The 16,723-nt window shown below is 42.1% G+C and overlaps 1 protein-coding gene across 1 annotated transcript in view; it reads left to right on the top strand.

The window, feature by feature from the left end:
* The window catches only part of tek (TEK tyrosine kinase, endothelial), a 39,190-nt gene that overhangs the window by 18,003 nt on the left and 4,464 nt on the right, over positions 1–16,723 (top strand). Inside the window, exons 3-14 of the mRNA XM_072697142.1 lie at positions 1,532–1,642; positions 1,913–2,101; positions 3,055–3,186; positions 3,921–4,058; positions 4,184–4,309; positions 4,403–4,548; positions 6,746–6,890; positions 7,004–7,162; positions 10,668–10,802; positions 12,582–12,875; positions 15,639–15,950; positions 16,222–16,358. Coding sequence (XP_072553243.1) covers positions 1,532–1,642; positions 1,913–2,101; positions 3,055–3,186; positions 3,921–4,058; positions 4,184–4,309; positions 4,403–4,548; positions 6,746–6,890; positions 7,004–7,162; positions 10,668–10,802; positions 12,582–12,875; positions 15,639–15,950; positions 16,222–16,358 — 2,024 coding nt within the window. The remainder of the gene's footprint in view (positions 1–1,531; positions 1,643–1,912; positions 2,102–3,054; positions 3,187–3,920; positions 4,059–4,183; positions 4,310–4,402; positions 4,549–6,745; positions 6,891–7,003; positions 7,163–10,667; positions 10,803–12,581; positions 12,876–15,638; positions 15,951–16,221; positions 16,359–16,723) is intronic.

Raw genomic sequence — 16,723 nt, 5'->3', positions numbered from 1 at the left:
GAAAAATAAATAGCCTATAGCAGTGGCCCCGTGCACTCTGAACTGGAAACGCTGATTTCTGTGCAGTATTCTGTTTTCACGTTGCCTCGTTCAGACTGCGGGATTATTCCTGACACAATGAACGGCCGGTGGAGTCAGTGTTGTTTTTAGCTCCCTGTGTCACCTAATAAAACATAAACACAGTGAGGGGGTGAATGAAATGTTCAACTTCAATAGGTCCCCACTTCCTGGAACAGGCATTTGTTTGCTTTGTCATTCTTGGCTAGATGGAAATCACAGCGTTCGTTTCTTCCTTTGCGTTATTTTTCACGTTGTTCTTTTTTCCCTACTCCAATGAGCAAACCATCTGAAGCTGCTGCCTCTGTGTAGTACCATCAGTTACCACGGACCATAACGTTGACACGTTTGGTAGTCGGAAGATCCTACCTCCCACTCGTGACGTCGGAATTACGAGCACGGTGCGACATGAAAAATGGTGGCTAATGTAACGCTAATAGCTCTCACTGCACTAACAGAGTAGCCGATTTGCTATGGATAGAACTATAAATAGCATTGTTGTACAGCAAGTAGAAAGGTTAAAGGTCAACTCAACTTTTGGGAAATTAACTCATGTGTTGGGTGTTCATGTCATATTCCAAGTTGGGAACTCTATTCTACTGTTTACCGTAATGCTGCATGTGAACGCAGCATTAGTAAGCCCTTTAGAACAGTGTATCTCAACCCTGTTTCTTGAGGCTCATTGCCCTGCACATTTTAGTGCCTGTCCTGCTTTGATTAGTTGGATCAGGTGTGTTGGGAGCAGTAAAGAGTAAAAAGGGCAGGGCAGTGGGCCTCCAGTACCAGGGATGAGAAATACTGCCTTAGAACCCTAAATCGAAGCACTTGGCATATTTTACTTTTAGGGGTGTAATGATACTTGTATTTCTACACTGTTAAAAGTATAAGATCCTTGAGGAACCTTTGGAGGTTCTTCAGTTTGAAACTGTGGAGGAACCTCTTTTAGCAATGTTTAGCTCATAAGATCTTAAGTTCTTTTAGGATCTTGTACTTTTAACAGTGCATGCAGTCCCACAGAGAATACACAGTCTGCAGTATTAGGGTAATTACGGTAATTTTACATGGGCGCGTACAGGGAGTGACTGAAAATAAACAAGTGTTTCTGAAATTCTGACATCATGGTGGATTGGATGCGGACGGTGTCGGTGTTGATGGCAGTGTGTGGGGTGATGCACCCTAACCATGGTAAAGCTTGCATTTTATGTAAGCTGATGTAGAGCTACGTCAAGGAGGAACTATGCAACACTGGGTGGATCATCAGCCTTCTCAGATCTGCAACAAACGTCTTCCCATTGTACTGTGAATTGGTCAATCCAATGAGTGCTATCAAATAAACCCTTTATATGTGAGCACAGAGAAGCTGCTAGCTGTAGTCCATCATGATCACTATGCGGAAGTTAGCAGAACTTGGCCTTGGCAAGTTAAAAGGCCCTACTGAATTACTCAATTCAACATCTGTCCTCTTATCTTTCAGCTGCGTTCCTCCCGAAGGTGCTTACTGTGACAGCCAGTATTGGAGATAATGTCATCATGTCATACACAAGGAGGAAGGTGGCCCAGGAGGACGCGGTCATCTACAAAGCTTGTAGGTACCCAGGCTGGACCATGCTCACAAATGCAATCAAACATTGTGTTCACTGGAGTGTTTTTACCAGGTTCTGTAAAGGTTGTCCAACCTACCACACTTCCCCCACAGAACACATTTGTTGGTTGAGCCTAGAAGGTCAAAGGTGTTACACATATATATTACGTGGAAATGGTGTATACACTGAGACTTCGCTTTATTATATAGCATCATATTAGGCTGCTTGAGGCTAATAGCTAGCAAATTGTTTCTTTCCTGTGGTTGAAACAGCACTGCAAACACTCAGGAATGGGGTAAACAGAGACCCGTCGTTCGAGCACTCCGTGCCCAAGGAAGACATCATGGACTCAGTACCGTACCTCATCAGCAACATCAGAGCCTCACATGCTGGACTCTACACCATCCGCTACATCTCAGAAGGCCCGTCCACCTCCGCCATCACCCGCCTAATAGTGAGGGGTCAGTGATTCAGCTTATGCTTTATACATACAGTGCATCGTTCTCTTTCTATAGTGCTTACAACACCATCCAATGATATACTCTAAAAAATACAGGTGCTTCAATTGGTCCCTAAGCGATGCGAAGAACCTTTAAGTTGGTGAAGAAGCTTTATGTCAAGTGAAAGTTCTTTGGAGCTTTCAGAGTTCTTCACACTTACACATCTTCATTGCAAACATGGTTCTTTATAGAAGATAGTTCCAACAAATGGTACCGACATATTTAGTGGAACATAAAATTGGACAATTGGATTTTTTGGTTTATAATATTTCAAACTATATTTGGACAAGTTCCAAACCTTTAAATGATAGACTTTTTTTAATCCATAGACTTATTTTTACTCAAGCTGTTGCTGAGGTATTGTATTATTACACTGAACTGTAAGCCAGTGGGCAGTGGTGGCTCAGTGGGTTCAATACCTGGGCTCAACAAGTTGCCACTGTTGGGCCGTTGACCGAGGCCCTTAACCCTCTCTGCTCCCCAGACATTTGTTTAGTCATGTAACTCCTCTGCTGTGTTCTGGCCTACAAAGCCAAGAATGGACCAGCCCCTCCATTCTTGATGGCAATGGTCAAAAGCTGATCAGCACTAGGAGCCTCTAAGGCTTCCAGTACGGCTTGGCTTGACCCGCCATTCTTTAAGATCCACTGAAAAGAAGCATCCAGGCTTTTTTTCTGTCCTGCACCGAAGTGGTGGGATGAACTTCCCCTGGGTGTCCGAACGGCTAAATCTTCCAAACTGAAGGCCCACCTCTTTAAAGAGTACTTGGGAGATGTGTAGTGTCAAGTTTGGTGGTCTCCATGCTGGCTTCTGTATTTAGTAGCTTAAAAGGTATCTTTTGGATTCTTGTAAAACTGGATGTGTATATATGGCTATGCATGATGATAAGCTATGATGTTTCTTTTTAATGTCAGACTGCGGGCCTGGCATGTGGGGACCCAACTGCACTAAGACTTGTCCAGCCTGCAGTAATGGAGGAGTGTGTGATGACCAGACAGGAGAGTGTATCTGCCCACCAGGCTTCAAGGGACCCACTTGTGACACAGGTATTGCACTAATCATCACATATATTTTACACAACCCTTTGATGTAGGCCTTCACCTAGTTCAGTGTGAACCTTAAAGCAACATTATGTTGCAGTTTAACCTTAAAACAGCAGCTTCAGAATCACGCTGATGCTCCACTGACCGTAATTCACAGACTAGCCACATCATTAAAACCAATGCTTAATATCTTTCTGGCGGTGTCCTGTGATATCTGGCACCAAGACGTTAGCAGCAGATCCTTAAAAACCTGTGCCTTGTGTGGTGGGACCTCTATTAGCATCAACAAGCCTTGGGTACCCATGACCCTGTTGGGCCATGACCCTGTTGGGCCCTTCTTTGGAGCACTTTTGGTCAGTACTGACCACTGCATACTAGGGACACCCCATTAGACCTGCCTGGTGTTTTGGAGAAGTTCTGACACAGTCAACTATACATCTAAGTTTAGTTCTTGTAAAAGGGTCTCAGATTCATATGCTTGTCTATTTTTCCTTGATTTATCACCTTCAAGAACACACTGCTCACCTGTTGCTTGTTATGGTTGATGCTTAGACATTAGACCAAAAAAAAGTCCCCAGACCATGGCGCAGAGTCAGTTAGCTGCCCTATATAGTGTCCTGATAAACTGACGGGTCCCACTTAGCCTTAGAGGCCTCAGATCTGCAAAGAGCCATGTAGAAAAGCCCCTTAAGCACCTTTAAGCTAAGTACATGATTCTTATTTGTGTGTACATGCAGTGTGTGGCGAGGGTCGCTTCGGGAAGAGCTGTAAGGAGCGCTGCATGGATGGTCAGTGCCGCAACCTAGTCTTCTGCCTCAGAGACCCTTACGGCTGCTCCTGCGCCTCCGGGTGGACTGGCCTGAACTGCAGCGAGGGTAAAACTGACCTCTGTTCACAGGCTTGCTTGACATTACACCTTTAATTGAGGGCTGAGAGTTACCTAAACATTCACTGATGAATATTTATACTTATTTATCATTTCTAACCTCCTTCACTCCAGCATGTCCACCTGGCTTTTACGGCGCTGGCTGCAAGCTGAAGTGTGAGTGCGATAAGATTGGAAGCTGCGACCGTTTCAGAGGATGTGTGTGTCCTGGAAGGCACGGCTCCCGCTGTGAGAAAGAAGGTAAAACCACAACCATAGAAACGAACGTTAAAGCTGGAATGTATTCCTGTATTGTTTTCAATGAACATGAATGAGCTTATCTCCTCTTTCCAGACAAAGCTCCATTCTTTCTGAGCACTCTGAAGGATACAGAGCTGAACTCTGGAGCGGCCTACACTGTAAATTGCACTGCCTGCGGCGAGCCTGCGCCCTTACATGGAGAAATTCTACTGCTCAAACCAGACAAGACCATTTTATACGTAAGTTGTCTTCTTTATTGTGAGGCGGCAGCACATTTATCAGCAGCAAGGTATCAGAGTTTAAGCTCCACATACCCGGCACCAGCGCTCCAGCCTGAAGCCTGCCAGTGACTGACCCAGCACCACAGCTATGTGATGTGGGGGGAGAGCACCATCCAGCAAGGCTAATTGTAAATAACTTTCAGGGCCTCAGCTGCCGATGACTGGGATTCGATGAGCAGCATGACCGGGATACGAACCTGTGATCCTCAGATCACCACTCGGGGCCCCAGAGTTTAGATTTTAATTCCAAACAGACTAGAGTTATGACACAGGCCTACTCAGTATCCCCCAGTTTCCTATACATGGAATAGGCTTTCAAAGACTGGATTACAATGCCTATGGTGATTTACCCATGGAAATCCTTTGATGTTCAAGTGCAGGCCTAACCTGAGTGTGGATAACTGAATAGGGTGTTTGCCCTACATTTGTGGTCAGCATTGATGTTGTACTGTATGCCTGCATCTTAAACAGCTCTCTAACTTATCCCAAAGGTGTTCAGTGGAACATCATCACTCCAACTAACCCGAGGGGTTTTCACTCTAAATCACACCAAAGGTGTTCAGAGGAGGTTTATTACTCCAATGTATCCCAGAGATGCTCAGGGCCTTAGATCTCAAATTCATTCCAAATGTGTTCATAAGTCCTTAATCATTCCAACGCACCCCAAAGTTGTTCAGTAGAGTTTCTTCACTCCAACTCAACCCGAATGTGTTCAGAAGACCTTTATCTCTCTGTGTTTATTAGAGTTTATTCACTGCAGTTCATCCAAAGAGTTTAGAAGAGCTCCATCACTCCAGCCCCTAGATCTTCTTAGATTACCTTTATTGCTTTAACACAATCCACTGGTTTTCAGAAGAGCTTAAGCACTCCAACTCATCCCAAAGGTGCTCTGAAGAGTTTGATCCCTCTAAATCACACCAAAGGTGTTCAGAGGAGCTTCATTACACTTACTAATTTATCCTTTATCTCTACAACACATTCAAACGTTGTTCAGGAGAGCTTAGTCATCCCATGTCAACTCATCCCAGAGTTGTTCAGTTAAGCTTCTTAACTCCAACTCAACTCAAAAGTGCTCAGAAGAGCTTCATCCATCCAACCTACTCAAATATCTTCAACTCAACCCAAAGGTGTTTGGAAAAGTTTCATTCTTCCAACTCATCCCAAAGGTGATCAGAACAGCTTAATCACTGCAGTTCATCCAAAGTGTTTAGAAGAGCTCCATCACTCCAGCTCACCCTAAAGATTCTTAGATTACCTTCTTCAGCATAGATTACCTTGCTTTAGCACAATCTGCTGATTTTCAGCAGAGCTTTAGCACTCCTACTCATCCCAAAGGGTCTCAGAAGAGCTTCTGTCCTCCATCCCATCCCAAGATGTTCAGAAAGACTTTAGTTCTACAACTCATCCCAACGTTATTCAGTGGAGCTTATTCACTCCAACTCAACCCAAATATGTTCAGAAGACCTTTATCGCTCCAACTCATCCCAATGTGTTTAGGAGAGCTTGATAATGTCAACTTATCCCAGATTTGTTCAGTGTCATCACTCCAACTCATCCCAAAAGAGCATTATTCATCCAACCTACTCAAATCTCTTCAACTCAACCCAAAGCTGTTTGGAAGAGTTGCATTCTTCCAACTCATCCCAAAGGTGATCAGAACAGCTTAATCACTGCAGTTCATCCAATGTGTTTAGAAGAGCTCCATCACTGCAGCCCACCCTAAAGATCCTTAGATTACCTTTATTGCTTCAGCACAATCCACTGATTTTCAGAAGAGCTTTAGCACTCCAACTCAAAGGTGCTCGGAGAGCTTTATCCTGCCAATTCATCCCAAATTTTATTTAGTGGAGCTTCACCATTCCAACCCAACCCACAGGTCGACCCACAATGGAGTGTCATTACTCAAAATATTTCCAAAGATTCAATATTTCAATGGCTTTCTCCACTCTCTCTCCAACTCATCCCAATTATACTGTATAATTCCAAAGAGCACAGTTCCATAGATCATCTAATTCCACCGTCAGTGCTTTTCTGTGGAGGCTTTAGGACGTACAGTTTATGTAGAAGATGCTCTGATGTCCTTTGATAGATTTAATACAGACTAATCTTTTTGAGATTTGACATATGTTGTCTTTTGTTGTTTCTTCTGAACCAGGCTGTGGAGACAGAGACAGTAGGCACCCGGACCACCTCTCTATTCCGAGTGGACAGGATTACCTGGACTGACAGTGGCCGTTGGGTCTGCCAGGTGAAGACCACCGGCAACCAAGTAGAGAGTGGATTTTCTGTTAATGTTAAAGGTGAGGCCGGATTTCACATGTTCTTTCTGATCTATGATCCATAAGCTGATCTATCCAATCCTACAGGCGGTACCATTCACAAGGTTTAAGGGTGTCTTATTTTCTTATTGCAGTTCCTCCACAGCCGCAGAATCCCCCTTCACTGAACAGCAGTGGGCCACACCATCTGGTAGTGCTGGTCAACAAAGATCCATACACCGGAGATGGACCTGTCACCTCAGTGAAGGTGGCCTACAAACAGGCTAATTCATCAGAATGGGAAACAGTGGAAGGTAGCCGCACTCTTCCGACTGTTTGATGTGTTTATTAGGACTTAGAGAACACTGCTGTATTTTATACACTGTAAAGATTAAAGCCAGGCCAAAGGAAAATGGTAAAGAACTGGAGGGGTCTGGGGAGGTTGCTAAGGTGTTGCCAGGTGGTTGCTTTAGTTTTGTTAGGTGGTTAGAAGGATGTTGCCAGGTAGTTGCTAGGTGTTTTCTATGGTGTTGCTAGGTGGTTGGAAGGACGGTGCTAGGTGGTTGCTAGGTGTTTGCTATGGTGTTTCTAAGTGGTTGCAATGGTGTTTCTAGTTGGTTGTTATAGTATCCCAGGTGGTTTCTGTGGTTTTCCTGAGCGGTTGCTATCCCAGTGGTATCCCAGAGGATTTGTATGAAGCTGCTTAGAGATTACTTTGGTATCTGAATTAGTTGCTATGATGTTGCTGAGTGATTACTATGGTATGTAAATTGGTTGATATTGTGTTGCTAAAGGGTTGCTAGGTTGTTGCTACAGTGGTGCTACAGGTTGTTGCTACAGTGGCTACAGTGGATTTTGCTAGGTGGTCAGAAGGATGTTGCCAGGTGGTTGCTTGGTGTTTGCTGTTTTGTTGGTAGGTGGTTGGAAGGATGTTGCCAAGTGGTTGCTAGGTGTTGCTAAGTGGTTGCTATGGTGTTTCTAGTTGGTTGTTATAGGATCCCAGGTGTTTTCTGTGGTTTTCCTGAGCTATTGCTATCCCAGTGGTGTCCCAGGGGATTTGTACGGTGTTGCTAAGCGATTACTTGGAAGGATGTTGCCAGGTGGTTGCTTGGTATTGGTAATTCGTTGCTATGTTGTTTCTGTTTGGTTGTGATGATATCCCAGGTGGTTTCTGTGGTGTTCCGGTAAGTGCTTGCTTTACTAGTGGTACAAGTGATTACTTTGGTATCTTAAGTGGTTGATATGGTGTTGCTAAATAATCGCTGTAATATGTAAATTGGTGGTTGCTAATTGGTTGCAATGGTTGTTTCTAGTGAAGTGATTACTATTGTATGTAAATTGGTTGATATGGAATTGCTAAAGGGTGGCTAGGTTGTTGTTATACTGGTTGCTAGGTTGTTCACATGTTTAATGCTAAAACTTTTGTCTGTAAGTATTAGAGTTGGTGTCCAAAACATTTGGCTAAATTATGAAATGCAAATACGTGTGGCTAATAGAGCTGTGTCCACAAACTTTTGGCTAAAATGTGCGGTGCCAAAACTCCATTATTAATCCATTCTGAAAGGCAATTAATTACCACTAATTAATTATGTCACTAATAAGTAATAAACCCTGTGAATGACTGTGTAATGTAAACCATGTGCACGCTAGCAAAGCAACAGCGAACCTGCTGATCTGCTGAAACACAGGTTTTCTGTAGCAGTTGTTCTTCCACTGTGTAAAAAATAAAACACTCCCCACCTTTTGCACCGTCTGCCACTCCCTCACTAGAACATTTTGTGTCAAAGGTCAAAGGTTAATTCCTTTCATTTGGCAAATGCTAGCAGATTACATTTGATTTCCATTGTGCGCTGGATTCAAAACAACGATAAAAATAATCTATCTGATGAGCTCAACGCAATTCTGATCGCTCACAAATCCAAAACAAATTATGGCTACGCAGAACAATGCAAATGATGTCACTCATCCGGAAAGGCCCTTTTGTGTCTGAGAGAGGAAAAAGACATAATTAGTCCCAGAATGATTTCCTTCACTCACTGACTGGCTGCTTGTTTGGCATATTTCTAATGTTTTTCTACATTGTGTTCTAGAGGGATTTGTCAGCCGTAGACATAACTGAAGGAAGGTCGGATCTGTGTGCTGCACTGAATGAGATTTAGAGAAAGACAGTACAAGTGAAGGGGCTGACCTCAACATAGAAACTGGGATTAGACTGGTCGGCCATATGCTGTAACTATGTATGCTTGTACATTAATTTATTTAATGTACGAACATTAAAGGTTGATATGGTGTTGTTAAATAATCACTATAATATGTAAATTCTGTTGTATCTGCTTTGGTAATTTTTATCATTAATGTTTAAATAGTTAATAGAGGACGGGTCAGGTCCCCCTTGTGAGTCTTGGTTCCTCCCAAGATTTCTTCCTCCAGCTCTGAGGGAGTTTTTCCTTGCCACTGTTGCTGTTGGCTGCTCACGGGGGTCTTTGATCTTTCGTGTTATTTCTTCTTTCTTCTCTGTCTCTGTCCTTTATTAAGTACTAATTATGTAAAGCTGCTTTGTGACGACAACAGTTGTAAAAAGCGCTATACAAATAAATTTGACTTGACTTGACTTGACTTGACTAAATTGGTGGTTGCTAAGTGGTTGCAATGTTGTTTCTAGTTGGTTGTTATAGTGTTCCAGGTGGTTTCTGTGGTGTTCCTGAGTGGCTGCTATCCCAGTTGCATCCCAGGGGATTTGTATGGTGTTGCTAAGTGATTACTATGGTATCTAAATTAGTTGATATAATGTTGCTAAGTGATTACTATTGTATGTAAATTGGTTGATATGAAGGGTTGGCTAGGTTGTTGTTATACTGGTTGCTGGGTTGATATTTATTTGTTTAATTAGATTTACCAAAGTTACATGTTTCTCCTTATAATATGAAGGTTATAGAGGTTAGGGTTCAGAGGTAGCTTAGGAAACTAAACCCTATATCCACCTTATTTTCCATTAAACAACGGGGGTGGCCATTTTTGTTTATTTTGTCTAAAACTTCTGATACTACAGCAGATCCGTTGGTCTAGATTACAACCACAGCACTAATGAAAGTACAAACTCAGTAGTGTAATGTGCTCCATTACAGGGCGTGACAATAACTGGACGGATTTAGGGAGATATTCACTTGGAAACAACAGTGTTAGCAACACAACGCAGAATTATCTGCCGACTAGTGTTAACAGGGAAGATCACCTGCGTCTGTGGTTGCAGGCACTACATTTACAATGTCTGCTCTCACCATTTTATGGAGGGGAGACCAACACCATAACATCCTTTCCTAGAGAAATGGCTCTGTTATGATGCGTCGGGTGCTTGTGAGACTCTTAGGTAGGTTAGTGCTTAGGCTAACGTCTTACCTCACAACCTCACAAACACCATTTTTCAAGGTGAGGATGTTGTGGTGTTGGTTTTTCCTTCACAAAATGGTAAGAGCAGACATATGGATGTTTGGGCAGATGCAGCATTAGCCTACTTCAGACTGCATTCACTACAATACGATACGGCCACAAACCATTTGACCGGATGCCCAAAATGGTAACTGTACAGGAGAAGGAAAAGGCCTTCTTAACTTTCAAAGGAAGTCAATGTAAAAAAAACTGGAGCATTTCTATTGGTCTGTTCATTGTGAAATTCTGATGCGCTGTACAGAACACATCGCAGATTCACATTATGTCAAAAAGTGAAAATCAAAATACAAGGTTTTTGCTTGACAGTGGGTCCACATACAGAGGAACACACTCATTGTATAATTGTTTTTTGTATTGTGTGTGTGTGGTCAGTGAGTGGTTCTCAGGTGAAGCTGGATAATCTGTCCCCCATGACTGAGTACACCGCATTTGTGCAGCTAAGTCGAGGTGGGCCTGGAGGGACTGGCTACCCGGGACCAGAGGCTAGCTTCTTTACACAGATGCTTGGTAATACACACACACACACATGCATATATATATATATATATACAGTCATGCCCGAAAGTATTCATACCCCTGGCAAAGTTTGACTTAAATTTACTTTTATTTAACCAGAAGTTATATTTTTGCCTTGAAACGACACAGGCATCTCCCAGGAGATAACACGATGATGTACAAGAGGCATCATTGTGGGAAAAAGTATTTCTCAGCTTTTATACACATTTGAACAAAAAGTGGCATGTCCAAAATTATTCATACCCTTTGAAAACTGTCACAGTATATGGGAAAATCCAAAGTTCTATACCATTCCAAATAGTCCAAGCTGTTTTAAAGCATCCTAATTACCCTGATTCATTGGGAACAGCTGTTTTAATCAACTCAACAGGAGAAAAACAGCAGCTCTCTGCAGTTGGTTTGTGGACAGTCATGGCTAAGACAAAGGAGCTCACTAAGGACCTGCCAAGGATCACCACCAAGGCCATCCTGGTGAATCTGGACTCTGCTGGTGGCGACATCTCAAGGCAGACAGTTCAACTGACACTGCACACTGCTGGGTTCCACGGACGCAGGCCAAGGAGGACACCACTTCTCCAGAAAAGGCACACAAAAGCCCGCTTGACCTTTGCAAATGCTCATCTGGACAAAGAAGAAGACTTCTGGTGTTCTGTTTTATGGTCAGATGAAACAAAAATTGAATTGTTTGGCCACAATGATGTGTGCACCATTTGGCGTAAAAAAGGAGAAGCCTTCAACCCTAAGAACACCATCCCCACTGTCAAACATGGTGGTGGGAACCTAATGTTTTGGGGGTGTTTTTCAGCCAATGGACCAGGGAACTTGATCGCAGTAAATGGCACCATGAAAAAAGAGCAATACATCAAGATTCTCAACAACAACATCAGGCAGTCTGCAGAGAAACTTGGCCTTGGGAACCGGTGGACATTTCAGCACGACAACGACCCAAAACACACAGCCAAAGTGGTGAAGAAATGGTTAGCAGACAAAAACATTAATGTTTTGCAGTGGCCCAGCCAGAGTCCTGACTTGAATCCAATTGAGAATCTGTGGAGGGAGCTAAAGATCAGGGTGATGGCAAGGAGACCCTCGAACCTCAAAGAGTTGGAGCTCATCACTAAAGATGAATGGGCAAAAATACCAGTGGAGACATGCAAAAAGCTGGTCAGCAATTACAGGAAGCGTTTGATTGCTGTAATAGCCAATAAAGGCTTTTCTATTAATTATTGAGAAGGGTATGAATAATTTTGGACATGCCACTTTTTGTTCAAATGTGTATAAAAGCTGAGAAATATTTTTTCCCACAATGATGCCTCTTGTACATCATCGTGTTATCTCCTGGGAGATGCCTGTGTCATTTCCAGGCAAAAATATAATTTCTGGTTAAATAAAAGTAAATTTAAGTCAAACTTTGCCAGGGGTATGAATACTTTCGGGCATGACTGTATATATATATATATATATATATATATATACCTAGCATTACAGCACTCTCAGTTTAACACATCATACAATGCTGAAAACTGACCATTTTTGTAGTTTTTTGTAGGTTTTATACTGTTATCATTGATATTTTACAACTTTGTACGAACAAATTCTCACATATAATTAAGATATGTTTATTACATAATGAAATATATGTTATATAATGTCTTCTAAAAGGTCATTTTAAGACATGCCTATAGGAAGACCAAGTGAACAACATCTTTATATTGGTCTGATTCCAAACAATTAAGCAGTGTCGGCATGTCTCTCCTTCTTTTCCCATAGATTTGCCTTTCCCGCTGGGGGTCAAACTGACTCCTCTGAGTCAGACCTCCCTGTTGTTGTCCTGGGATCCCACCCCCAGCACAGCTCTGGGTAAAGATGACTGGTTCTATGAGGTGACATGTCAGCAGGGAGATGACTTAGCCAGTGCATGGAGCCTCCAGCTGCTGGCTAACTCCACCAGCGCAGAGCTGAAAAATCTGCAGCCCAGAAACAAGTACCAGTGCAGGGTTGGGCTGGGCAGCAGGGCAGCAGGCCAGGCCTGCCCCACCGTGCGCGCCTGGACACTCAGTGATGGTAATTTGGGCCTCCGTTTGAGTTGAATTAGCAACACAACTGGTAATCTGTGGTGGTCTGGACCATCCTGCTAGAATGGCTTTAATTTCAAGAAAATTGCAATAGCACTAGATAGAGTCTAGATTCTAGCGTGCACACTGTTCCTCGATGTTACTAGTTTTAGCTCAGTAACACTGAGATAAGTAACTGATCAGCACAGTGATTTATCAGTCTACTCAGGCTTTAGTAGAGCTCAGTAACACTGAGATAAATAACTGATCAGCACAGTGATTTATCAGTCTACTCAGGCTTTAGTAGAGCTCAGTAACACTGAGATAAATAACTGATCAGCACAGTGATTTATCAGTCTACTCAGGCTTTAGTAGAGCTCAGTAACACTGAGATTAATAACTGATCAGCCCAGTGATTTATCAGTCTACTCAGGCTTTAGTAGAGCTCAGTAACACTGAGATAAATAACTGATCGGCCCAGTGATTTATCAGTCTACTCAGGCTTTAGTAGAGCTCAGTAACACTGAGATAAGTAACTGATCAGCACAGTGATTTATCAGTCTACTTAGGCTTTAGCAGAGCTCAGTAACACAGATAAATAACTGATCAGCACAGTGATTTATCAGTCTACTCAGGCTTTAGTAGAGCTCAGTAACACTGAGATAAATAACTGATCAGCCCAGTGGTTTATCAGTCTACTCAGGCTTTAGTAGAGCTCAGTAACACTGAGATAAATAACTGATCAGCACAGTGATTTATCAGTCTACTCAGACTTTAGCAGAGCTCAGTAACACTGAGATAAATAACTGATCAGCCCAGTGGTTTATCAGTCTACTCAGGCTTTAGTAGAGTTCAGTAACACTGAGATAAATAACTGATCAGCAGTGATTTATCAGTCTACTCAGGCTTTAGTAGAGTTCAGTAACACTGAGATTAATAACTGATCAGCACAGTGATTTATCAGTCTACTCAGACTTTAGCAGAGCTCAGTAACACTGAGATAAATAACTGATCAGCCCAGTGGTTTATCAGTCTACTCAGGCTTTAGTAGAGTTCAGTAACACTGAGATAAATAACTGATCAGCAGTGATTTATCAGTCTACTCAGGCTTTAGTAGAGTTCAGTAACACTGAGATTAATAACTGATCAGCACAGTGATTTATCAGTCTACTCAGGCTTTAGTAGAGCTCAGTAACACTGAGATTAATAACTGATCAGCACAGTGATTTATCAGTCTACTCAGGCTTTAGCGGAGCTCAGTAACACTGAGATTAATAACTGATCAGCAGTGATTTATCAGTCTACTCAGGCTTTAGTAGAGTTCAGTAACACTGAGATTAATAACTGATCAGCAGTGATTTATCAGTCTACTCAGGCTTTAGCGGAGCTCAGTAACACTGAGATAAATAACTGATCAGCACAGTGATTTATTAGTCTACTCAGGCTTTAGTAGAGTTCAGTAACACTGAGATAAATAACTGATCAGCACAGTGATTTATCAGTCTACTCAGGCTTTAGTAGAGCTCAGTAACACTGAGATAAATAACTGATCAGCACAGTGATTTATCAGTCTACTCAGGCTTTAGTAGAGCTCAGTAACACTGAGATTAATAACTGATCAGCACAGTGATTTATCAGTCTACTCAGGCTTTAGTAGAGCTCAGTAACACTAAGATAATTAATAACTGATCAGCCCAGTGATTTATCAGTCTACTCAGGCTTTAGTAGAGCTCAGTAACACTAAGATAAATAACTGATCAGCACAGTGATTTATCAGTCTACTCAGGCTTTAGCGGAGCTCAGTAACACTGAGATTAATAACTGATCAGCAGTGATTTATCAGTCTACTCAGGCTTTAGTAGAGTTCAGTAACACTGAGATAAATAACTGATCAGCAGTGATTTATCAGCCTACTCAGGCTTTAGTAGAGCTCAGTAACACTAAGATAATTAATAACTGATCAGCCCAGTGATTTATCAGTCTACTCAGGCTTTAGTAGAGCTCAGTAACACTAAGATAAATAACTGATCAGCACAGTGATTTATCAGCCTACTCAGGCTTTAGTAGAGCTCAGTAACACTAAGATAATTAATAACTGATCAGCCCAGTGATTTATCAGTCTACTCAGGCTTTAGTAGAGCTCAGTAACACTAAGATAATTAATAACTGATCAGCCCAGTGATTTATCAGTCTACTCAGGCTTTAGTAGAGCTCAGTAACACTAAGATAAATAACTGATCAGCACAGTGATTTATCAGCCTACTCAGGCTTTAGTAGAGCTCAGTAACACTAAGATAATTAATAACTGATCAGCCCAGTGATTTATCAGTCTACTCAGGCTTTAGTAGAGCTCAGTAACACTAAGATAAATAACTGATCAGCACAGTGATTTATCAGTCTACTCAGGCTTTAGCGGAGCTCAGTAACACTGAGATTAATAACTGATCAGCAGTGATTTATCAGTCTACTCAGGCTTTAGTAGAGTTCAGTAACACTGAGATAAATAACTGATCAGCAGTGATTTATCAGTCTACTCAGGCTTTAGCGGAGCTCAGTAACACTGAGATAAATAACTGATCAGCACAGTGATTTATCAGTCTACTCAGGCTTTAGTAGAGTTCAATAACATAATAACAGCAACCTGAATTTGATCTGTACGTCCATCCATTTTAACAGATAACAGTGTGTCATACAGTGTGACACCGGTATGTTATCTACAGCACTACCTGGAACTTTCTTTGACTCCTAATTCCACCTCTTACCCTTCCCTCAGTGTTCCCTCCTGCTCCCTCTGACGTCTCTGTCTCCAACACCACTGATTCTTCCTCCATCATCTCTTGGAACATTGATGAGGGTCATTCCATCTCAAAGGTGATCATCCACTACCAGGAGATGGAGGAGGCTGACTACAGCCAGCAGGTGGAGCTGGGGGTGCAAGTAGGTCAGACCAACATGCACTTCCAGCTACGTGGTCTGAGACCCAATACTGACTATCTGCTGGAGCTCTGGACCATCAATAACATTGGACAGAGTGAAGAGAAAAAGGGGATTCACCTGATGACACTGACCCCACAAGAGAGTGCACGTGAGTCTTATACATACACACACTGGACATACCAATAGTGCCTCTGAAACTACTAGTGTTACTCTATAATTACCCCATTTTCTATCCAATTTGGAAGGACAGTTATTAATGTGAACTCCCCCTGTCACTAGCAACACTGGGAGAGTGAAGACTAGCACATGTCTCTTCCGACACATGTTCAACCAGCCACCTCGCTCTGAGAAAAGCATGGATTTTGTGTGAGAATGTGTGTAAGAATTTGCTTGTGATCAGTTGTGTTGGTGTGTCTAAGGGCTGTATGGCTTTGGTGCAGAAGGGAATATGCTGTTCTATGCAATCCTGGGCTCTGCTGGGATGACCTGCCTGACCATCCTGCTAGCCTTCTGCATTGTGCTCCAGCTCAAGAGAGCTTCCTTTCAGAGACGCATGGTACAGGCCTTTTACAACACTTCCTCTGTGCGTTTGTTTGTGTGTGATAGAATTAATCAAGTGACGCCTTTTATAAAAGAGCAAGACCCTTTAAAAAAAGAGTGGATTCAAAAAGCTCCCTTAAATGTTGGATTTTTTAAAATAATGTGTGTGTTATTCCAATTATAAAGCTTTACAAAGAAATATGGAAACATTTAGAGAAAATATATATTTTTAAAATGTCCTATTCACAAATTACATATATATAAAAATACATGAAACGAATTAACATTTAGATAAATAATAAAGTAGTTTATTTTATATGTAATTTGTGTATATATTATTTATATATGTATGTTTATGTGTGTGTGTTTGTGTGTTTATTA

Source organism: Salminus brasiliensis, chromosome 1 (assembly GCF_030463535.1).
Source record: "Salminus brasiliensis chromosome 1, fSalBra1.hap2, whole genome shotgun sequence".
Classification (NCBI taxonomy): Eukaryota; Metazoa; Chordata; class Actinopteri; order Characiformes; family Bryconidae; genus Salminus; species Salminus brasiliensis.
The sequence above is the reverse complement of the archived record's forward strand: the minus strand, read 5'-3'. Positions and strand labels throughout refer to the sequence as shown.